The sequence below is a fragment of the Oryzias latipes genome, chromosome 7 (assembly GCF_053564925.1).
Source record: "Oryzias latipes strain Hd-rR chromosome 7, Olatipes_Hd-rR_3.1".
NCBI classification, from domain to species: domain Eukaryota; kingdom Metazoa; phylum Chordata; class Actinopteri; order Beloniformes; family Adrianichthyidae; genus Oryzias; species Oryzias latipes.
In genome coordinates this window covers 1,538,095-1,561,697 of record NC_136243.1, presented here as the reverse complement: position 1 = coordinate 1,561,697, position 23,603 = coordinate 1,538,095, and the positions used below count along the sequence as shown (strand labels likewise).

Genomic DNA, 23,603 nt, shown 5'->3' with positions numbered 1-23,603 from the left:
TTAAAGCGATCAGAGCATTTTTGTTTTATTTTTCCTCGCGGTGCGAGACCATAAAAAACATCTACAGGAACACAAAAATACTTTTTACATTTCCAGTAAACATGTCACTCATGATAAGCCTCGTCCCAGAAAAAAAATAAAAGCATGCCCCGCCCTTTCAATCAATCAAATCCTCAAGCTACCGCAGCAGAGGAGGGGCGGGGCCATGCAGCGGCATGGTTAGGTCTTTTACATGTACAGACATGTTACATGAAAGTTCAAATATGTACAGAACAAGAGCTTCTTCTAGATCGCTTCTTGTTGCAAAGCATCGTGGTCTCTGCTCAGAAGTGGGGCTGACTGCCAAAATAATAACTTACAACGGGGTGCCCCGTCTGCAAACTCATGGAGTTTGGAGTCCTGCAGATTTCTTTTTTTTACTGTTTCTTGTCCTCCATGCAACCCGCTCAAGGGCTTCAGCACAGAAAGCTCCAGGATAGCAGGTTAAAACCCACTGTGACAATCTAAGCTTAGGGGCGGAGCCAGGCTTCTTCAGCACTAAACCATTTTCAGCACAATTAAAGACCGTCCAAAGTCTGAACACAGACCGAAGATCCAGAAAAAAGGATGTTTAGCATCAGTAAAGACAAATACATTTGACCAAGATTAAGACATTTCTTTGTCGGCAAAACGCAGGTTACTGTATTTAGGGTGAGTTTCCAAGCGATGCTCTGAGTGGACCAAATGACTCAGAACACCACCACCCCCCCAGACTCAAAAGGGTTTATGGTCCAAGAATGTTTCTATCACACATCTATGGTTACGCTTAGGGGAGGGGCTTCAGTGGAGCACCAGAACTCATTTTCCTGATGTTCAGAGAAACATCCGTCATCCAACAGTACATGAAGATGCTTTCTGGATGATCCATTGAGTATGTTGGTCTGAAGAAACATTCTGCAGGCTGTGCTGGTGAACAGTGATGACCACGCTTTGGTCAGCTCGTCGTCTTTGAGATGCAAAACACTTTCTGAAAAAGCTTTCTGCTTTGTCTTTAAGGCTTCTTCAAACATAAAGGAGTGTCTCTGATAGAAAAATAGTCATGCTATAGAGAACAGTCACACAAGATGGCTTAGCGCTGCGTTCACGGCACTGCTGAAGCTGGGAAATCTTGGCATCGGTTTAGGCTTGTGGCTAAATTCAGATGATGAAGCTCATCTGAGTTACTAAGGAGTTCAGCCTCCTTTAGAAGCAAAAAGCACATTTACAGCAGCAGCAACAGTCGGCTCAGGTTACCATGGCAGCGAGAAGACAACAGTCTGAATACAGCCGACCCTCAAACTGGAGCTCAGCTGAAGTTAATGTCAGAATGAGAAAATGCAATCAAGGAAACCAGAAACACATTTTGATTAGGATCTGACTGTAGAACCTAATGAGGAACCACTTGGGTTCCTCATTAATAGGTCAGAAAACTGTGTTAGCTAAAACTGGCATCAGAAAACCTGAATCAGATTAAAAAACATGAAGTTTTAGTCAACCAAAGTTTTTGTTCTTTATCATTTGCATCACTTTTCACCAAATTACTGTTCAATTGCAGATGGTCTTCTATAAAATACAATTTAGATTTAAATACCGTTATTTTAGTCAAATGAAACAAATTTTTCCCTAATTCAATTAGTAAAATAACGGAAGGAATGAAGGTTAGCAGCAGCAAGGTGGAGTTCCTGTGAATAAATGGGAGGAGCTTGAGTAGAGCGGTGAGGTTTCATGGAGCAGAGGTGGAGAAAGTGGAGGACATCACGTTCTTATCGACCAGTCCTGAACAACAGAGCGTGGAACAGAGATGAAGCATGTGCAAGCAGGCTGAACGCGTGGAGGAAGGTGTAGAAGGCTGTGGTGAGGGCGGGCAGCCATTTGTTGGTTTACAGACTCTGGAAGAGGACTAGAGGATGTTGATGATGAGGAGGTCAAGTATGAGGAGGAGGAATGGCCTTGCTTTGGAGACCCCTAAAGGGAGAAGCAGGAAGAAGTATGGTTGTTACTCCAATAAGAAATGGCGATCCAAAAGGATTTTCAAGGTTTTCCATGTTAAACATGAGAGTTCAGGTATCAGACCTTAAATAACATTAAATGGATCTTTGAGCAATTTTCTTTTCTTTTCAAAGACAGACAAAAGTTCCTTTGAAAGGCGGTCAACAATAAACACAAATGAAAGAGGAAACCAGCTCAGCTTCATGTTTATCTGCAGTGAAACCAGTTTTCCAATATAAACGCATGAAAAAGATCAGCGGGTGGTTTCTCTGCTGCTCTGATCTTCTTGGAGTCATGACAGACTGATTGTCTCCATTAGCTCAAACTGAAGGGAGAACTCAGCACAAAGCTGAATAATAAGTCTGCAGATGCTTCCTTCATCATCACCAGCATGTCCAGCGCTTCAGCAGGAAGCAGATGCTGTGGAAACGTCTGGAGCTGGCAGTGGCCTGGCCGGTCTCTGAGGCGCTCAATGGCCTCCTAAATCCGTTGGCGTTTGGTCAACCTCAACAATCTGACCTTTACCTGTCCCGACATTCTTGTCTCTGATTGGTCAGTCTCATATGATGCTGTGGAGCCCAGTCCAAGAGTGAGTGCACAAATGGAAAGAGGCGTGGCCTTAAATTGTGCAGAAAGAAACAAAGCCAAAACCCTTGAAAGGCTCTCACAGGTGACTTAAAGAGAGACTTTAACCCAGCCAGGCAGGAACACCAAAAAACAGAACTCAGACTTCACTCTAAAAGAGCCAAAAAGGCCCAAGAAGAACCCAGAAGAACTCCAGTCAGCTCCCCTCTGGACTCAAGCATCTCATCATCTGTCTCCAGATGGGCTCCAGCCTCTTGGTGGGTCAGTCCATCCGTCAGAACAGGAACAATCCCAAGCGGGGAGGACATAGCTGCCCCCAGTCTCACTGATGATGCCACTCTGATAGAGGTAAAGGGCAAGCTGGAGCTCCTTTATCTTCAACTGGCGTAGAATTGACTTTTTTAGGCAATACTCCAGGAGTCTCCAACCTTCCAACAGGGGGCGGGGCTTGTAGATGAAGCCCTGCTAGACATAAACAGCAGAGACAATCTCAGGGCTTCTGGGGGCCAGGGGACAGGACCACCGGGGTGGAGAGGCCGTCGACGCTCAGAGCCGGGATATGGATCTGGTTATTGCCATTAGATGGAAACTAGAGGGGGGAAAAGGTAGAAATTAGGAAACAAACACAAACCAGGGATTCTACACATTTGAAGACTTTAAAGGCAGTGGGGCGTCCAGAAATTGTTAGGGGGAGACTTTAAATCTTGGGGTGGAACACAAAAACCTTAAGGTATATTTCCAAAATTCATTCTACTAAACATAGTAAAAGAGCTTTAAGAAAACTAAAAGAACTTTAAATGCCTACTGATATTTATTGTGTTTATATTTAATCCTTAGGTGTGGCTGCCCTGCGTCTCTGACCAATGATGCTGACTGTCCCTCGTCTGATCCCGTCTCATCTTTGTCTTCCTCATTCTCTTTTGTCGTTCATGCTGGCTGTGGATCATGCTGCTCCGTCTCGTCTCCCTCCTCCTCACTACTCCTCCTCTGTTGCTCCCCTACCATCTCTCTCCCTCCTTTTGATGTCCTTTTCATCTTAAAATAATTGTGTTGGTAGACTTTCTCTTCATTCTCTGAAAACTGACATAACGTACACAAGTATCAAATAATGACTAGCTCTGTCGACACAGGTCAAAAACACTTCAAAAGGCTGTGGTAACACAACACACCAGTCCTCGAATAGTGCGATGAAACGCATTTGACCGTGGACATCCTTTTTTCTTACGTCCTACAATAAAATGCAAGTCCACATCCACCACCGCTGATGGCGTTGGCGCTCTCAATGTGAGTGTGCGAGCTATGGCGTATTTGCACCAAGTATTGGGGCATAATACAGATCAGGTGATCTAAAGTACATTAAACAGAGCATGGAGTAAGGCATGTTCTGCGGAGCAGAGCAGAACAATTCTTTTTAAAATATAGTTCTTGGCACGAATGAGGAGTAAATTCTAACCTTGGACCTTGCTTAAAGTTGCAGTGACACAAAATAAAAACTTCAAATGTCTGGAAAACCATTGAGAGGAAAGCAGACAACTCTTTTACAGGCGAGGCCCGCCACACCAACCCAGCTTTCAGCCCCCACTAATAAAGACTCTGCGGGTGAGGAGGAACAAGCCGTGGCTAGCTTAGCAACCCACACCGAGGTTATTAAGCAGGATATTCTGTCATCCCTTCGGAAAGACCTAGTGGACACTCTTGAAACAGAAGTCCGGAATGTTCTGGGAAGCGAGTTGGCATCTGTGAGAGCAGACATAAACGCGGTGAGATCTGAAATACGGGAACACAGAGAATCTGTCACATCAGAGCTAACATCGCTTAACGCCACGGTGAGCGGGATGAGGAGAGCCTCTCCACCTGCCCAGACGATGTTGCTGCATGTTTACCGCGGTGATGAACCAGCAGGGGGTGCGGTGTCGCGGTTAACTACCCGACAATATTCGTTTTTTCACCTGTCCACCAGTCATATTCTAGAATAGACTTCTTTCTAATTGATCAAAGGTTCCTTCCTTTTATCACTAATTGTCAACAACGTAGTTCAGTTTGACCTAACCTTTCAAGACAACATAGCAATTCAACGTACATGGCGTTTGGATCCAATGTGATTGTCTCATAAACCCTTCCAAAGATACATATCAGACCAAATTTATTTTTTCCTTCAGATTAATACCACACCTGGAATGCTGTTTGCTACTATCTGGGAGGCATTGAAAGCCCATCTCAGAAAACAGCTCATAAGAAAAAAGAGTGTGGTCTTGCAGATTTGTCCCAACAAATTAAAGTAATAGACCAGATGTACGCCATTTCCCCAAGCCCAAGTTTACATAAAGATAGACTCCTGCTACAGTCAGAGTTTAATAACATTTCTGTTGGACAAACTGAGAGGTTACTACTTAAAACAAACCTACTATGAGCACAGTGAGAAGGTTGGTCGGCTGCTATTCCATCAACTTAGACAATCCCCTGTAAGCAGCACTATAAGTGAGATCCGAACGGGACAGGGACAAAGATCCAATCAGTCCATGACCATAACCAGTTTAAACATTTTTACTCCAGCCTTTATACTTCCCACGTTTCTGCTTGACCCTCTTACAATCCCAAAGATTAGCCCTGAGGACAGAGCCAGATTGGACTCTAGATTTTTTTTTACTCTAGATTTTCAAGTAAAGAGACTGCACAATCAATAAAATCTATGCAAAATGGTAAGACACCAGGCCCAGATCAGCTGCCGGCATAGTTTTAGAAAACATTTTCCTTTAAATTGTACCCTTTTTTATTAAAACTCAGAGGAAATCCACATGGTTAAAAAAATTGCCTCAAACTATTAACCAGGCAATTATCACTGTTCTTTCCACAAAAGGAAAAGATCCATGTGAGTGTAGCGCATATCGGCCCATCAATCTAACATTTTTACTAAAGTATTAGCTTGTCACTTTGAATCAGTAATCCCCAAAATAATAAATCCATATCAATCAGGCTTTACACACGGTGGGCAACCATTCTATAACATGCGCCACCTGCTGAATGCGCTCCACACTTCCCATTATGTGCACCACCTAGAAGTAGTCTTCTCCCTAGATGTGGATAAAGCATTTGATCGAGTAGAATGGGAATTTTGGATTTGGTCATAATGTCCTTTCCTGGATAAAAACAATTAATTCCACACCCATGGCATCAGTATGTACTAATTCTACATCGTCTGATTATTTCCAGCTGTATGGTGGAACAAGACAAGGATGCTTTTTTTATCACCATTTCTTTCTCATTTGGTTATAGAACCTCTGGCCATTGCCCTACGAATGGATGACAGGATCAGAGTCCTCAGACATAATGAAATACATAAAGTCTCCTTGTACGCAGATGATCTTTTAATATATTCATCTAACCCCACACAATCAATCCCAGCATCCTTTAACATACTAAACTTATATAGTAAAATATCTGGTTACACAATAGACTTCTTGAAAAGTAATCTCTTTCCAGTCGGCAGCGGAAATAGATTATACCCCCTTTACCTTTAAAAGAGTCAAAGAATTTACTTATCTTGGTGTTAAAATGACACAATTATAAAGATCTCTATCGTTTTAACTTTAAGATTTTGTCAGAACAAATAAAGGAAGATCTGACAAGATGGTCTTCATTACCTACATCTTTAGCAGGGGGAGATTATATAATTAAAATGTCTGTCCTCCCCCATTTTTTCCAAATGATCTCTTTCTTTTTTTGAGTACCGTAATTTCCGGACTACAAGCCGCTACTTTTTTCCTGCGCTTACAGCCCTGCGGCTTATTCAGTGACACGGCTAATTTATGGATTTAATTGGCGGCCGCCATGTACGTACTTTCGACCTCAGTGAATAGTTTGAATTCTCTATCTAACACCAAGCTCAAGGCATTTTTATTCAACACACCTCTTAGCAGCCAAACAGCATGGACTTGACTTCAGGTCTTAGACACTTCAGTCATGGTTCAACAAAATGAAACACGCATGCCCGGCCGCATCCCAGAATCCTTTGGGGCCATTAGACCCAACGTGCACGTGATCGCCGCTACATTATGATGAAGCTTTCAAGTTAAAAGCAATCGTTAAAAGCAGCGTAAAAAAGTCCACCGTCACCAACGGGTTTGGAAAAGCCGGTTTGCTGCGTGACGGAGAGAACAGCGCATGGAGTGAATGTACACTCCATTTACGGTTTCTAAGGAAACCGTAAATGGAGTGAATGTACACTCCATTTACGGTTTCTAAGGAAACCGTAAAAGCGGAATTTTGCTTTGAAAAACTCACAGCCTCCGTGTGAGCTGGAGACATCTTCTCCTGCTGATTGAGCTGCGGGGCCGATGGCAGTCTGATGGCTCCCACACGTAACAACGCACCCGCCCCTCATACACAAAACGTACAGTATTAAGTCCGATTGCTTTGCACAGAAACGATTTGCTCCATCCACCGGCGCAACGGGGACGAAGTGCTCCTCCTTGAAGCCGCCCTGGCCAGAGGTGTCGGAGTAGATAGGAAGGGGAGACAAGGAGCGCGCGGGGCGGGAGCGGAGCGCAGAGGCGTCCGCGGAGTGCAGAGGCTTCTGAATTCTGACGCACGCGCCGCACTGAGGCGCGCGTATCGCGCTGAGGCGCGCGCTTTTCAGTCGCCGCTGCTTTATTTTACCGTTGTGTTTTCTAACCAGTCCTGTTACTCCCATAACGCTGCCGCGACACAAGCGGAAGGAGAGCTTTTCCCGTTCACCCCTCCATGCAGTGCTGATACTTGCTCATTCTTAAACACATACAACAGTGTGGCGAGCCGGGCGTTGGCCCCGCCTTTAGCCCCTAAGACTCATGGGAAATGTGGAATCGCGGATGTAAATTTCCTCATTATAACTGAGGGATGTAATGTTGATTATATGGTTACTGTTTGTAATTTTATGTTAGATACCTAGATTGTCAATAAGTAAAAAAAAAAATGAAATAAAAACACCATAACTGAGGAACTTGTGAACAGAATATAGGTCCATGCTGTTTGACAGATGTCGATACACTCAAATACGTGAGCCTGAGGCAAAGCTGGCACCACCCACAATGTGCTAATAAATTGCACTCACTCTGGGATGCTGGCCGTGATCTGTCAGGACAACAATATCGCGTAACACATGCGCGGCTTGTACTCTGACGCGGCTTGTGTATGTATAAAAGCTGTCAAACACGTGAAAATGGGTGGGTGCGGCTTGTAATCGGGTGCGCTTGTAATCGGGTGCGCTTTGTAGTCCGGAATTTACGGTAAATGTTTAGAGAAATAAATAACATGACCTCATCGTTCATATGGTGCAGAAAAGTTCCAAGAATGAAAGAGATGTTTCTCGAAATACCAAGATCAGCCGGAGGTCTTGGCTTTATATCTTACTACTTCTACTTACTACTACTAGGATGAAAGGATGTTGAATGAGGGGAATGCAGTAAGAAAAAGATGGGCAGAGTATTTCGAGAGGCTGCTGAATGTGGAGGAAGATCGGGATGCTGTGATTGGGATGGATGGAAGGGAAAGTAGACTGAATGTATTAGAGGAGTTGAATGAAGCGTTGATTACAGGAGAGGAAGTTGAGCAAGCTGTGGGAAAGTTGAAAGTAGGAAAGGCTGCAGGTGTGGATGGGTGTGCTGTGGAATACCTGAAGTGTGGTGGAGTGATCGTGATTGAGTGGTTAGTGAGATTGTTGAATGTGTGTTTTGCAAATGGGCAGGTGCCGCTTGATTGGATGAGTGCGTGTGTGGTTCCCCTGTACAAGGGTAAGGGTGATAAGTATGAATGTGGTAGTTTTAGGGGTATTAGTCTGTTGAGTGTTGTATGCATAGTGTATGGGAGAGTGCTGATTAATAGGGTAGTGGAGGGAACTGAGTGTATGATTGGTGAAGAGCAGTGTGGTTTCAGGAGAGGTAGAGGGTGTGTGGATCAGGTGTTTGTTGTGAGACAGGTGTGTGAAAAGGTTTTGGCTAAGGGGAGGGAGGTGTTTTGGGCATTCATGGATTTAGAGAAGGTGTATGATAGGATAGATAGAGAGGCGTTGTGGGTTGTGTTGAGTATGTATGGTATTGATGGTAGATTGTTGGAAGGTGTGAAGAGTTTTTATAGAAACAGTAGAGCGTGTGTGAGAGTGGGAAATAGCATGAGTGAGTGGTTTCCTGTGAGGGTTGGTCTGCGTCAGGGATGCGTGATGTCTCCATGGTTGTTTGACGTGTACATGGATGGTGTGGTAAAAGAGGTGAATGAAAGGGTGTCGGGTACGGGTGTGAGCATGATAAATACTGACGGTAGCGAATGGAGTGTGAATCAGTTGCTGTTTGCAGATGATACTGCACTAGTGGCTGACTCAGAAGAGAACTTGGCACGTCTGGTTGAGTGAGTTTGGAAGGGTGTGCGACAGAAGGAAGTTGAGAGTGAATGTGGTAAAGAGTAAGGTGATGAGGTGTGCGAGGTTAAAGGGTGAACGTAGATTGAATGTGGCATTAAATGGGGGGTTGTTGGAAGAGGTAGAGTGTTTTCAGTATCTGGGGTCGTGTGTCTGTGTGGATGGTGGAATGGGGGGAGAGGTAGAGTTTAGAATGAATGAAGTACGAAAGATATGGGGGGGAATGAAGAGACTGTTTGAATGTAGGTCACTGGGAAAGGATGCAAAAAGGAGATTCTATGAGGGTGTGGTGGTGCCTGCAGCGTTATATGGAGCTGAAACGTGGAGTCTGAAAGTGGCGGAAAAGAGGAAGCTGAATGTAGCTGAGATGAGATGTTTGAGGAGTATGTGTGGTGTGACGCGTATGGATCGTGTGAGAAATGAAGTTATCTGAGAGAGAACTGGTGTGATGCTCGAGTTGGCTTATAGAGCAGAGCAAAAGGCACTGGGATGGTTTGGACATGTTGAAAGAATGGATAGGGAGCGTTTGGTGAAAAGGGTATATGAATCTGATGTGAGTGGAGTGAGAATGAGAGGAAGACCACGAATGGGATGGACAGAGGGGGTAAGAAGAGCGTTGAATGCAAGAGGGATGACTGTGGTGCAGGGGAGAGAGGCTGCTCAGGACAGGGATGGGTGGAGAGAGCTTGTGTATGGATGAATGGATGGGTGTGGTAGAGGTCTGGTCTTGGGATGAAGCGGCAAGGGGAAACCAGCCTTGGCTGAGGCCCTGCTGTGGAGGTGCCCACACTGGAATGTGCACCTGACCCTGGTGCAGAGTGGTGTGGCTTAGACCAGGCCTTAGACCAGTCACACGCACATACACACACACGCACTCACACACTGAAGGAGGAGGGTTTGGGGAAGAGACAGAGGGAGCTAAAGTTGTGTGCCTTGTCTAGGCTACCCCACCTTGGTGGGACACAGCCTTGGTAAATAAATAAAAAAATCTTACTACTGGGCGGCAAACATTAGTAAGATACCATATTGGATTTCCACATGGGGTAGTAGCCAGGGTCCAGCCTGGGCTAAAATGGAGCTGAAAAGCATATCAGACGTTGGTCTGGTTTCAATTGTGAGTTCTCCAATCCCTATAATTTCACATCCCCAGATTCTTAATCCAGTTTTAAAACATTCCCTTAAAATCTGGTTTCAGTTTAGAAAGCACCTTAGCTTTACTCGTCTTTCCTCTTTTTCTCTCATAGTTAATAATCCCCTTTTCCCACCATCTCATATTGGTTGTGCATTCCAGATGTGGCACAAAAATGGGCCGGTATTTTTGAAGGAACCTTTCTTTCCAAAAGAAATCTCATGTCCTGTGAATCACTACATGAAAAATACAATATTCCCAGATCACACTTTTTTTCAGATTCCTGCAACTCAGAAGTTTTGTTAATAAATATTTTGATCCCTCAGAAGCCTGCCACATTGACACCATGGAAGACTTACTTGCTTTAAACCCTCATACAAAGGGCAACATATCTAAAATTTCCAACAAGATCCAGGGTATTAAACCACTTTCATGGACCAAGACCAGGCTGACATGGGAAAAAGATCTTGAGGTTACATTTTCAGAAACATCCTGGCAACTCTGCTTGGAATCACACCTGCTCCGTTTGTATTAGACACTGTCTTATTCAATTTAGAGTGTTACACTGCCTCCATTATTCAGATGAAAAACTTTCTTTGCTCTACCCCAATGTCAGTCCTTCATGTCTAAGGTACAAACAAAGTCCAGCCTCTCTAGGACATACGTTCTGCAACTGTATCTCCCTGAGGAGTTTCTGGACAAATATTTTTGAGGTCCTCTCACTGATTTGTGAGACGAGGGTTCCACCCTCCCCACTCACTGCTGTTATTGGGGAATTGCCCCCTGAGGTCAATGTCTCTAAATTCTAAGGGAAGGCAGTTGCCTTTGCAACAACAATAGCCCGTAGGTCTATCCTCCCCCAGTGGAAATCAGATAAACCTCCTTCATTTAATGGCTGGATTAGAGAAATGCTCTCTGTGTTGAAAAAACTGAGATACAGCAGAGAGAACAACTGTGAAAAGTTTCTGGAAATCTGGACACCCTTTACAAATTATGTTAAAAATGTGAGTCTAAGCTGAAGCCTCTTTGCATGTTTTAGCCTAATAACTTGAATATGAAGATGTAGATGTATGCGTACATAACTGTGTGTATCTTTATGTGTCTGTAAGTCTTTAAATATGCATGTACACTTTTTATTTTATTTATTTATTTTTATTATTATTATTATTACATCTTTCTTTCTTTAATCCCAGTAGTTATGTTGTTTGTAAGGGAGTTGTTGGGTAATGTGGCAGTTTTGTTGTGACGGTTCATGTGTTTAATTCTGTATCATAACATTTCTGAAAATAAAGTTGAAAAAAAAAAAAACACCACAGAAAATATTTAACAGGCGTGAAAAGAAAGGTAGTGTTGTGGGATGAGTGTGTGTGTGTGTGTGTGTGTGTGTATTTGCTGAAACCGGTGCTGGCGCGGTGCAGGAGGTGGGAGACAGCATTTGAGGGTGTGGAGCACATACACACGTGGTCAGTTGTTGCGTGATGTTTGTTTCCGTGAACGAACCACAGACACCCTGCTGAAGCCGGCTCTAGGTTGATGAGCCACGAAAATAACAAATATTTCATTTAAAAAATCATTTGTTAGTGCGCCAAAGGTAATATATGATCATATACATGGATATACACCCTTGTTTTTCGCGGGGGTTACGTTCCAAAAAGAACCCGTGATAGGCAAAATCCGTGAAGAAGAAACCTTAATTTTTTTTTACAATTATTATACAATTAAATACTCTATTATACATTGAAAAGAAAGAACAAACCATTTTACAGGCTCAATTTGTTTCACAAATAAAAATACTTTAGAAACGTTTTTTTCAACAAATAATTTCTGTACTGTCAAATAATAATTTGAATCATCAATGTGAAAAGAAGGCTTCAAATTGCAGAGATTAGCCCCGCCCACCGCGACCCAAGTAATTGGATTAAACAGGAGAAAATTTAAAATGATTATGAGAAAAATACAAAGTACAGAGGGACAAATAGTGACTCAGGTGTATTTCAATGCTCTTCAGTCTGAGCCGCTGCATCCTGACTCCATATAGTAGTGATAGGCAGTTGTTGTCGCTCTTTTTCTATGGGTTTTAGAGAAACTCGAAGTTGCAGGAGAATTTGCACGTACGTAATGTAAATTTGGCGAGCTGTTTTACCTACGTGTATATATTAAACTGCAACGTTATTGACGCACAGGTAGAGAAGAAGCGGAGTGACTTTTTAGCCAATCAGAATGCAGAACACAATGCACGATGCAAATCCGTGAAGTAGCGTAACCGTGAAAAGTAAACCGCGTTATAGCGAGGGATCACTGTAGTTTACTCTGAGGGGCTTATAAAAAGCATGATACAAGCCCTTTAAGACCCAGTGGGAGCCCAGTGCAGGGTCAGAATTTGCCTGAAGATGGCGCCAACTCACCAAAATATTATATTACTTTATCCGTTTTTTGTGATATAATAAGAAGGATTGAGGATGAAGCTCTAAGGGTAAGAAGGAATGAAGGTATAAAAGAGAAGGAAGAGATATGAAGAGAGGGTTGTGGAGGATTTTAAAAACCTTGAAATCTCTGGCAGAGACGCTGCCAGAGCAGCTCGTGAAGGATGGGGGTAATCTGGGGAGAAGGGTGTTGATGAGGAGGCCAACACTTTTGAACAAGTTCAAGCTTTTGGAGGATTTTTGTCTGTTGCTGCTGTAAATGAAGTAGCTTTATCCTCCAGTTCTGACTGGATGCTGTAAAAATCATCCCATGTTCAGGTGAAGTGACCACGGGGTGAAGGAGGAACAAAAGAAATTCACCAGAAGGAGAACAAATTAACATGACTACGTTTACGCAGACCTTTACTCAACATGCTCTTGTGGTTGAGGTGCACAGAACATGTTCAAATCACAGCATCGTCATGTTTCTGAGTTGGAGGGAAAGTGACTCTTTTAATGAACAGATGGAGAAGGAGCAGAGCCAGAACCTGGGAGAACCAAGCCTCATGGCTGTGGGGGCTTGGAGCCAGGCCTCGATCAAACCAGAACAGGCCAGCTTCAGGTGAGTGTGTGCTGATCATGGAGCAGATTCCTGCAGAGCAGTGGAGCCCTCCACCAGCTTTATGTGGGCGTTGCTGAAAATATGTGCACAGAGGCAAGAAGGTGGTTTCACTTTTAAGGTTGATATCTAGGCTTTTCAGAACCTTAAATCAGCTATGGTTTATTTTTCCACCCATGAGGCCCAGTCTGTCCACCTTAAATAAACACTGATGGTTCCACTTTCTCTGTTGGGGTTAGAAGAATGCCAGAAAGTACTGGCATAGCAGCACAGCACCAGTGTGCCTGCAAGAAATGATGTATCTGTCTCAGGTAACAACCAGCTCTGTACTCCCACTGCCACCCCTAGGAGACAGATAAGTAAGGGTTAATGGCAGACGAAGCATGTATTACTACTTTTTAACCCACGCCATGGAAGCCTTAACCGTCCTACGTGAAGTGCATTAAAAAGTGATAATGCATACTCTGTCGACCATTAACCCGCTTATACTATGGTCACTTACAAAAGAAATAAAAATTAACCAGTTTTTAGTCCTTAATTCTTGTTTTTTTCCCCGATTTGGATCGCTTTTCTCACACAAAGCGGACTATTTGTTACGTGGTGCGGCACAAATAGTCCGCGCCGCGTCGCACCACCACTGCAGTCAAGATAAAGAGAGATATATATGTTGATCTTTCCAATGTGTTGAATAAAGCATCAGTTCAGAGAGAAAGTTCACCTCTTACCGCTTATTTTTGTCCAAATGATGAAGCAAAAGGTTGTTTTAAAGAAGCTGGCGCAGTGATACAAAACATTTAAGCTAGGTGACTGGAACTTCTTTTTTCACCGTGCAGTTATCCTGTGGTATATCACTTTTTAATGCGCAGCCAATCAGAATCGAGTATTCACCCGGACCATGGTATAAAATGGAGAGAATAATCACACCAAACGACCGATTGGGTCTTTAACTGATCATGTGATGAAGGATGGTCATGCAGCAGCAGACCCTTCTAGGATTAACCTTATGTTCAGACTGGCAGCTCGGAGGAGCCAGCTGACCTGGAGTTACGCATACCTGAAAGGAGAGCTTGGCGGGTGAGCGGGGGGCAATGGGGCTAAGCGTGCTCCAGAAGTGGATAGTGGAGGGGAGGGCGTTAGGCGTCAGTAGCACAGGGGTCTGCAGACACACAAAAGACAAACTGTTACACGACCACCTCCACTTCTGATTGGCTGAAATTGGAGACGGGGTCTTTACCAGTGCATGGGATGTGATGACCGTTGGGGTCAGTGTGTTGGCTGCTGATCCAGGAGCCAGTAAGCTGTTGACAGCTGCATTTACCTACAAACAAGGCAGGAAGTGGTGTCACAGAGAGGCGGGGTTAACAAGGTGAAGAGAGCGTAGGCACACACCTTATCCAGGGAGAGGCCAGGTGGCAGGGAGGGGGACGAAGGCAGTTCCAGGCCCCGTGGCTTTTTCTGTTTGGGAGGAACAGCGTCCAGCACAGAGGTCACAGGTGGGTCGGGGGGGTCTAACAGACACAAAGATCATTACCTATACATGCACAAATGTGCATGCCGACAAACTAATGCTTTATCCAGATCAAGTGAACTGGAGCCAAACTGACGGGACAGTCAATTAAAATCATGTGACCCACATGCAACAATAAGAGTCTCTTACCTGTTACAGTGCTGGTGGTGTCATCCTGGGCCCCTACTTTCCCCGTCTCCTGCTGAACTCTGATGTTGGGCTCCACACAGGGAGGAAGGGGGTTCTTTATAATGGCAAGGGGGGTCTCTGACTCAGCTGAGCTACAAATCAGCTGAGGAACCTGAGGGGGGGGATGTCAAAGACCAGCTTTACTTCAGATGTTTCTGTTCCATATCCACTAATCCTACAAATCAGCAGGCCCCAATATGATGGACAGGTTCTGTGATCTAAAGCTGTGAACACACTGGGCTTGGTGCAAAATATCAAAGCCTTCCAACTCTGGTGAATTTAGCTCCAGGCTTTTTCTTTCACAGCTCTATTCCGATATGTGAAAGATTTGGTGTCATAATTTCGTCCAGACACAAACCGCACTTCTGTGTTTTGAAAAGGACGCTACCTATATTTCACTACCAAATCCCAGTCCCTGATTGGTCAAAAGTTAACCTCATTAACTTTAAGCGCGCGTTCAATTGCCTCGCGTTTTCTACGTGGAGTCCAAATATTTGCGTAGCAACGCACGAAAGCGAGTATTGAACGTGAAGCCTGAAATGTGCATTAGCGGGCGTTTTACATGGAGGAAGCAGTCGCTCAAACCTGCGTTTATGAGCGCAGCATTAACTTAGCTTTACGTTAAAAGACAGCATCCTCAAGACTCTGGGAGGAGCAAGTCCTCTGATGTCACTCAGGCTCTGCTCTGATTGGTTAAATATTTCCCCACTTTAATCTTAAGACTGATCAGTCAAACCCAGCTCACCTCCTCCACCTTTCTGTCCAGCGTCACCATTTCCAGGAGCTCTGATGGCAAGTGCTCCTCCTTGATGACAATGGGGGGAGGTGGAGGACACGTGGTGGGAGGGCCAACAGAAGGGGGGGTTGCCACAGCTGCCTGCTGCTGAGGAGGAGGGTTGATGATGAGCAAGACGGGGTGGGGGTGAGCTGGATGGGGAGGAAATGGGACCCCTGTGTTGGACACTGTGCTGTGGTCATCCTGCTGTGGCCCCTGGGGGCCACCGGGGACATGGGGTGGGGGGACTGGGCTCACACCCCCACCAACAGGAAGAAGAGGAGTTAGAGAAGACGGCTCCCCAACGCTGGTAAGATAAATCTGAGGAGGGTTGCTCAAAGGGGGCCCTGGAGGGTTCTGGAGGGCAGGTGACAATGCTGTGTGTTAGATTTGTTTGGGTCCAAAACAGACACCCCACCCACCCAATGTCACTTACCTGTAATTGACTGGGAGAGGAGGTGGGAATCTGCGGGCTGGGAGCTGGAGTCTGACACGGAGACGCCTGTGTGACCATCACCTGGAGAGCGGCGTCAACAGCACCACCCATGGACGGAGACTGCTTCAACTCCAACAGGCTACAGAGCTGGGGAGGGGTCTAGATGATACCATTGTGAGAAATTACTGTGGGGGTCTAACTGATGGCCTTAGAAAAGGAAGGTTTCTTCAAACACTAATCCTTCACAATGCACCTAAACACAGCTTGTTTTTGATTAAAGGAAACACTATTTTCAAATCTGGAGCAGGTTACTTTCTTTTTTACAGGTCAGTTCACAAGTTTAATGTGACAACAAATATGTCACCTCCCATTCACTCCAGAACCTAGATGTAAAACCCACAGCAACTGACTCTGGGTTATTGTGAACTTTAGCATTTCTATGCTGTATCCAAGATTGAAACTGGGTTATTGGAACGCACTTAGTGACCCATTTCACCGTCACCTGTCAATCAAAAGGTCACACCACCATTTGCATTTTGGGAAGGCAGTTAAACTAATTTTACATCTACGCATGGTGTAAAGACGGATTGTTGAAAACTGGAGTGAATAGAGAGTACCCGTCAGTCAACCAGCCACTAACCAGTCCATTCGTTTCTTTACCCAAAAAAGAAACATGGTGTCACTCACATCCCTGGATGGGCATTCAGCCTTAGGGCCAGGGTCTTGTTGGATCAGGTGCTCTGGTTTGACAGGTCGGGGTTGGGGCTGGGTTTGTAGCGACTGTATGGTAAAAGTGGAGTAGAGGCCTGACTTCATGTAGTCATTTCTGGAGCTCTTCTGAGAGCTGCATGGCGATGAGCGCTGCACAAACAAACAGTCAAACCAGGTTAGTCTTCTGTCATTTTGACTAGGTTCAGAGGGGAACTGAACATCAAAGGTACCTGGGCCAGGCCCTTTGACGGACAGGCCGATGCTCCACCACCCGTGCCTTTGAACTGACCGCTGGGGTCGACGGGGTCTCTCCTCTGGTTGATGTCGGAGCATCGAAGACCCTCTGGCTGTGATGGATCTGGCTGACTCACAAACTTGTAGACAAACTTTTGTCCACTTACCTTCTTGATGATGTTCTGAAAGAAGACAATGCCGCTGTCAATCGCCACACGAGCAGGGTAGTTAACCTATAAGTTCCTGGTAGGTTAACTACTGTCATCTGTACCTTGTCATAGTAGTATCTGAGTGCACGGCTCAGTTTGTCATAATTCATATTGTGTTTGTTCTTGCACAGCCCCCACAACCGGGCCACCTCCTCAGCGTCCAGCAGCTTGAACTCTCCATCTTCGCCGGTCCAGCAGATCAGGTGGTGCTGCTGCTGGTCCTCCAGCAGGTGGAGCAGGAACTGCCACAAGGTGATGGACGGGTCCATTGCTGAGAAGACAGACAGATGTGATTCCATCGATTAACAAGCTGTTCACCGACCTGATAATGCCGGATACATTCAAGCCATGACGACCACGGTTAGCTTCATATATGTTGCATCATACTGTCAGAAAAATACAGTCGTTTGTTTTTAGATATTTTCACTTTCAGCTGACTCACAGACCTAAAGACACTAACACCATAACAAAATGTTGAAGCATCTTCTTGTGGACGAGCTGCAAAAGTCAGTATGCCGCCGTTCACAAATTCAGGAAACAGACCTCAGACAAAACGATGAGACCAGAACAAAGATGACTTTTTATGTTGAGCCAACAGGACAAACTCATCTGAGAAGATGTTTAATCGTTTAATGAAAGCAACTCTAAATTGTCCCTCGGTGTGAGTGTGAATGGGTGTGAGATTGCGGCCCTGCGACAGACTGGCGAACTGTCCAGGAAGAACCCTGCCTTCGCCCACAAGTGGCCAGGATAGGCTCCAGCAGCCCCGTGACCCCGAAAGGGAGAAAACGGCAGAATATCAGGATGCATGAATGATGAATGAATGAAGTTAAGTTAAGTTGCAGACTTGGGCATGACACTGACGGCCACGTTGCTCCTGGTGGTTGAGGATGGCGCCAGCATAAGACAGCAGAGCTGCCATCAGTGTGTGGATCTGGATGTGCGTGGGTCAATGGGATTGAGACTGCAGCACTCTGCAGGTAGAAAAGTGCTGTGTAAGTGCTATCAACAGAAAAATTGTTCTTAGCCAACTCAGTCTCCAAAAACCAACATTAATTCTGAAAAACCCCAAGTAGACTTTAGTGTTTGTAGTGCAGCAGTGGATGAGGTTCACTGCAGCCTCCTGCCTAGCGCTTTGGATTTGACAGCAGAACAGAGTTTTTCCAGTCGGTAGTGCATGCGTCTCCTTCTAAACACCAGCTGTGCTCTCATTTATCCACAGAAATGTCATGGTAATGAGGAATGAAGACATTAATAAATGATTTCTCCATTGCAGAGGAAAAAAAACAAGAACAATTGAAGACAAAACAGAGCAAAAACGTAATGTTATTATCATCTCCAGTATTACACTCCCTCCAGAGCCCACATGCTTTTTTAAACTTCTGAAGGTCCCCGATCAACTTAAAAAAGGCATATTCAAACATCCACATGACTTTTCACAAGAGAAAAAAACAAAGGGAACATCCAAACAACCAACAGAGAGTGACTGATTCTTTCTCCTTAACCAAATTGCAAGTTTAGCCGTTGCAAAAATAAAATTAAGAATGGGGTGTGTGTGTTTCCTATGGATAGTATACTGGATAAAGAAAGAGGAGCTCAACAGATGAATGACTTCTTTCACAGACAAGAGAATTGTCAGAAATGTCTCCTGCAAGCAAGTGACGCATAAAGAATTCTAATGTCTTCATTCACAGAGACCAGGTCAGAGCAGGATGACCGCAAACAGAGATGAAGCTCATTACCATCAGCTGACCTGTTACACAACTGACCTATCTGAGAGCATGGAAACCATCACCATGGTGAGACCTTTCTGCAGCGGGGAGGGGGGCTTAAGAGGCTGCAGCTGCTGATGTTGAGACTAAACCTGAGCAGAGCTCATCAGTGGGCCTGCCTGCTATCAAATGTGGAGATTGGTTTTTGAAGGAAATTTGTATTTTTCAAGTGACGCAAATCTGGAAGCACAAGTGCAATATTGTTCATGTTCTGTTTGGGCAAACAAATGGCACCTTCAGAGTGAAGCATGTCTTACTCATGCCTTAAGTACAATGGTCAAAGCCCCATCCTGTTCATGCTCCCTCTGGGTCACATACACCAATAAGGTTTACGGGCAGGAAACACTCAGCTTTATGAAGCTCCGACAACAAACCACCATGACCCAACAGACTCTCTGGGTCTTAATACTCCTCTACTGCTCTGATGAAGGCAGCTTCACCTTGTTCAGATGTTCTAAATTGAAGTTCCTCTGTTTGCTGCTTTTAATAAAAAATACTGCACTCACACCATTTCATTAACGCATGAACAGCGCTGTCCAAAAAACTAAATATTTTAAATATTAGTTCTAGTTTAGAAGAAAAGAAAGGAAATCTAGGTCTGGCTTAGCAAACATTAATTCTGTAAAAATGTGAGAATAACAAAGAAAAATGATGAACCTCTGAGTATAACACCCTTTAAACACTTTATTTTAATGACATCATTCTTGTTCCCAGTATGTCTGATTGAAAATATAGCCAGAACTTTTTCCCCATCACTTTGCACACTGGTTTAAACCACAAACTAGGGGTGTGACGATAACGTTTTTCTTTTTTAAGTTCTGCATATGCTGCGTGATTGGAACCATAATATCCATCCATCCATCCATCTTCCTCCGCTTATCCGGAACCGGGTCGCGGGGGCAGCACCCTAAGCAGAGATGCCCAGACTTCCTTTGGCCCAGCCACTTCCTCCAGCTCCTCTGGGGGGACCCCAAGGCGTTCCCTGGCCAGCCGACAGACAGTCTCTCCAACGTGTCCTGGGTCTTCCCCAGGGCCTCCGCCCAGGGAAGCGTCCAGGAGGCATCCGGACTAGATGCCCAAGCCACCTCAACTGGCTCCTTTCGATGTGGAGGAGAAGCGGTTCTACTCCGAGCTCTCCGCGGGTGACTGAGCTTCTCATCCTATCTCTAAGGGAGCGCCCAGCCACCCTACGGAGGAAGATCATTTCAGCCGCTTGTATTCGGGACCTCGTTCTTTTGGTCATGACCCATAGCTCATGACCATAGGTGAGTATTGGAACGAAGATCGACCAGTAAATCGAAAGCTTTGCTTTTCGGCTCAGCTCTCTCTTCACCACAACGGACCGATACAGCGACCGCATCCGCCTGTCGATCTCATGCTCCGGTCTTCCCTCAATCATGAACAAGTCCCCCAGATGTTTAAACTCCTCCACCTGGGGTAGGGAGACTACACCCACCGAGAGATGGCAGACTACCTTTCTCCAGTCAAGAACCATGGCCTCAGATTTAGCGGTGCTGACCCTCATCCCAGCCGCTTCACAAACCGCTGCAAACCGCCCCAGTGCACGCTGGAGGTCCTGGCTCGATGAAGCCAACAGGACAACATCATCTGCAAAAAGGAGAAAGGAAATCCTGTGGTCCCCAAACCAGATCCCCTCCGGCCCCTGGCTGCGCCTAGAAATTCTGTCCATAAAAACTAGGAACAGGACCGGTGATAAAGGGCAGCCCTGCCGGAGTCCAACGTGGACCGGGAACAAGTCTGACTTACTGCCGGCTATGCGAACCAAGCTCCTACTCTGGTCATACAGAGACCGGACAGCCCTCAGTAAGGCTCCCCGGACCCCATAGTCCCAGAGCACCCTCCACAGGATACCACGGGGGACGCGGTCGAACACCTTCTCCAAATCCACAAAACACATGTGGACTGGTTAAGTGAACTCCCACAATCCCTCCAGCACCCTAGATAGGGTATAGAGCTGGTCCAGAACTGGACGGAAATCGCACTGTTGTTCCTGAATCCGAGGTTCGACTATCAGACGGACTCTCCTCTCCAGTACCCTGGCATAGACTTTCCCAGGGAGGCTGAGGAGTATAGTTCCCCGGTAGTTGGAACACACCCTCCGGTCCCCCTTCTTAAAGAGGGGAACCACCACCCCTGTCTGCCAGTCCAGTGGTACAGTTCCCGACTGCCATGCTACGCTGCAGAGACGTGTCAGCCAAGACACTCCCACAGCATCCAGAGACTTGAGGTACTCAGGGCGGACTTCATCCACTCCCGGGCCCTTGCCACTGAGGAGCTCGTTGACTACCTCAGTGACTTCAGCCCGGGTAATAGACAGCCCCACCCCCAAGTCCTCATTTTCTGCTTCTTCAAAAGAAGGCGTGTCAGTGGGATTGAGGAGATCCTCGAAGTATTCCTTCCACCGCCCGACAATGTCCCCAGTCGAAGTCAACAGCCCCCCACCTGCACTGGAGACGGTGCCTGTGGAGAACTGCTTTCCCCTCCTGAGGCACCGGATGGTTTGCCAGGATTCCTACGAGGCCAACCGATAGTCCTTCTCCATGGCCTCACCGAACTCCTCGAAGGCCCGAGTTTTTGCCTCCGCAAAAGTCTGGGCCGCAGCTCGCTTAGACTGCCGATAACTGTCAGCTGCCTCTGGAGTCCCGCAAGCCAGCCAGGCCTGGTAGGACTCTTTCTTCAGCTTGATGGCATCCCTTACTTCAGTTGTCCACCACCGGGTTCGGGGGTTACCGCCGCGACAGGCACCAGAGACCTTGCGACCACAGCTCTGAGCAGCAATAGAGACAATGGAAGTGGAAAACATGGTCCACTCGGACTCAATGTCCCCAACCTCCCTCGGTACCTGTTTGAAGTTCTCCCGGATGTGGGAGTTAAAGACTTCCCTAATGGAGAGCTCAGCCAGACGTTCCCAGCAGACCCTCACAGTACGTTTGGGTCTTCCAAGTCTTTCCGGCCTCCTTCCCCACCAGCGAATCCAACTCACCACCAGGTAGTGATCGGTGGACAGCTCCGCCCCTCTCTTCACCCGAGTGTCTAAGACACAAGGCCGAAGGTCGCCTGAAACCACTACAAAGTCGGTCATTGAGAAACCTGCCTAGGGTGTCCTGATGCCAGGTGTATTGAGGGTTTCTGGGGGAAACCTTTCATTACTGTTCTCCTTCACTCCCTCTACGCTGCACGCACTCCCTCTTCTCACACACACGTGCGCGGTTTCAGCAGCACACACACATCCTCATTCTACAACAGAAGTTTCCGTCTCACGAAGAAATACGACAAATTTAGTGCATTCTAATATTCATTTCCATTACAAGCTGCGTGCGTTCTAGAGTGCGCGACACGGCCGCCCGCCGTCCTTCACTCTGTAACACAAAACATGAACGCGCGCTGTTAGATTTCTATGAATATCACTACATGTTTTGTTTGGGAACTATTTTCTGCATCGCAACGTTACGTGTCTGTATAAACAAAGGCGGAGCCTCCTGCCCCGCGTTCTTCATGGGTGTCAGGCTTCATGGCCACCAGAAAGGTGACAAAGTGTCTGCAGTCTGTTTATTACTGGACAATAAATAATATTCTGAGAAGATGTCTGTACCAGAGAGCACAGGTGAAGCCTCACGTGCAGCTAAAGAGCAGAAGAATCAACACGCACCCCCAAAACACGTGTGTGCGCTCCTTCCTCCTACACACGCAGCGCGCTGACACACACACAAAGTCATTCTACAACACCTGTATAGTTGGTTCATTACTTAGATAGGTAGTAGTTAGTTGTTATTTGTTAATAAAGAATACTGCAGGATTTTGTGTTTGACGGGAGGGGGTAGGGTTAGGGTTAACTACGACACCGCGCCCCCTGCTGGTTCATCACCCCGGTGATCCAAAATCCCACACCGTCACAGCTCTACCACAAACATTCATTATTTTAGATATTCAGATGGGAAATAACTTTCAACCAATTCCCAACTTGTTTACCACTTACCCCCAAATCTCTACTACCTCCATGGTGTCAGACTGGAGATTTTATAGAGTTAAAAAAGTTAAAAAGGCCTAAATTGAGCAAACCAAAGCATGATGGCCACCACAAACTTTCTCCGGTCCATGGTTGAAATGGTCTTCAGCAGCTAGGAGAAACCGTGCTCCCCTTTGTTTGCTCTGCTGCAAGATTTGTGCCAAACTGCATTCACCATTTAAAACGCTATTTTAAATAGTTATTTCTTATAATTTCACAAAATCATTATTACAGTTTTCTTCTCTTCTCTTTAAAGACCCATTCCAATGAAAATTGTGTTTTTAACAAGTTCTTGTAGCATTACTCTTATGATAAAGAAAATTAGCATGAAAACTGCATTTCTGAGTATGCAGGGCTCCAGACTAACTTTTTTCACTAGGAGCACAGTGGCCCCTAACTGAAAATTTTCAGTTAGGGGCCAGCAAATTTAGGGGCGCATACCGTAAATCAACATTCTAACCAAATCTATTAATTTCCACTGTATTACTAATAAATACTTTAATAATAGATGCAGAAATTACAATGTGCTGTTTCACATTCAGTGTCACATTTTATTCTGCACTTTTGAAGATGCAACAACAAGGTAAACTGACAAAAGCATCGCTGTCATGAC

General features: G+C 45.6%; 1 protein-coding gene across 6 annotated transcripts in view; it reads right to left on the bottom strand.

The window, feature by feature from the left end:
- The window catches only part of elk1 (ETS transcription factor ELK1), a 35,444-nt gene continuing 11,841 nt past the window's right edge, over nt 1-23,603 (bottom strand). The window contains exons 2-12 of one of the 6 annotated variants that reach the window (XR_002290590.2): nt 17,254-17,462; nt 16,979-17,164; nt 16,725-16,898; nt 16,038-16,196; nt 15,572-15,958; nt 14,788-14,938; nt 14,520-14,638; nt 14,365-14,448; nt 14,185-14,286; nt 3,454-3,672; nt 2,203-3,181 (exon numbers count right to left, since the gene is read on the bottom strand). Coding sequence is in view for 3 of the 6 variants with exons in the window: in XM_078950011.1 (XP_078806137.1) it covers nt 12,976-13,206; nt 14,185-14,286; nt 14,365-14,448; nt 14,520-14,638; nt 14,788-14,938; nt 15,572-15,958; nt 16,038-16,196; nt 16,725-16,898; nt 16,979-17,164; nt 17,254-17,462 (1,802 nt within the window). In the remaining 3 variants the exon portion in view is untranslated. Of the gene's footprint in view, nt 3,182-3,397; nt 3,673-12,844; nt 13,207-13,290; nt 13,475-14,184; nt 14,287-14,364; nt 14,449-14,519; nt 14,639-14,787; nt 14,939-15,571; nt 15,959-16,037; nt 16,197-16,724; nt 16,899-16,978; nt 17,165-17,253; nt 17,463-23,603 lie in introns of those variants that run through there. The other 5 variants (XR_013657278.1, XR_002290591.2, XM_004071081.4 and 2 more) reach the window with 5 other exon arrangements.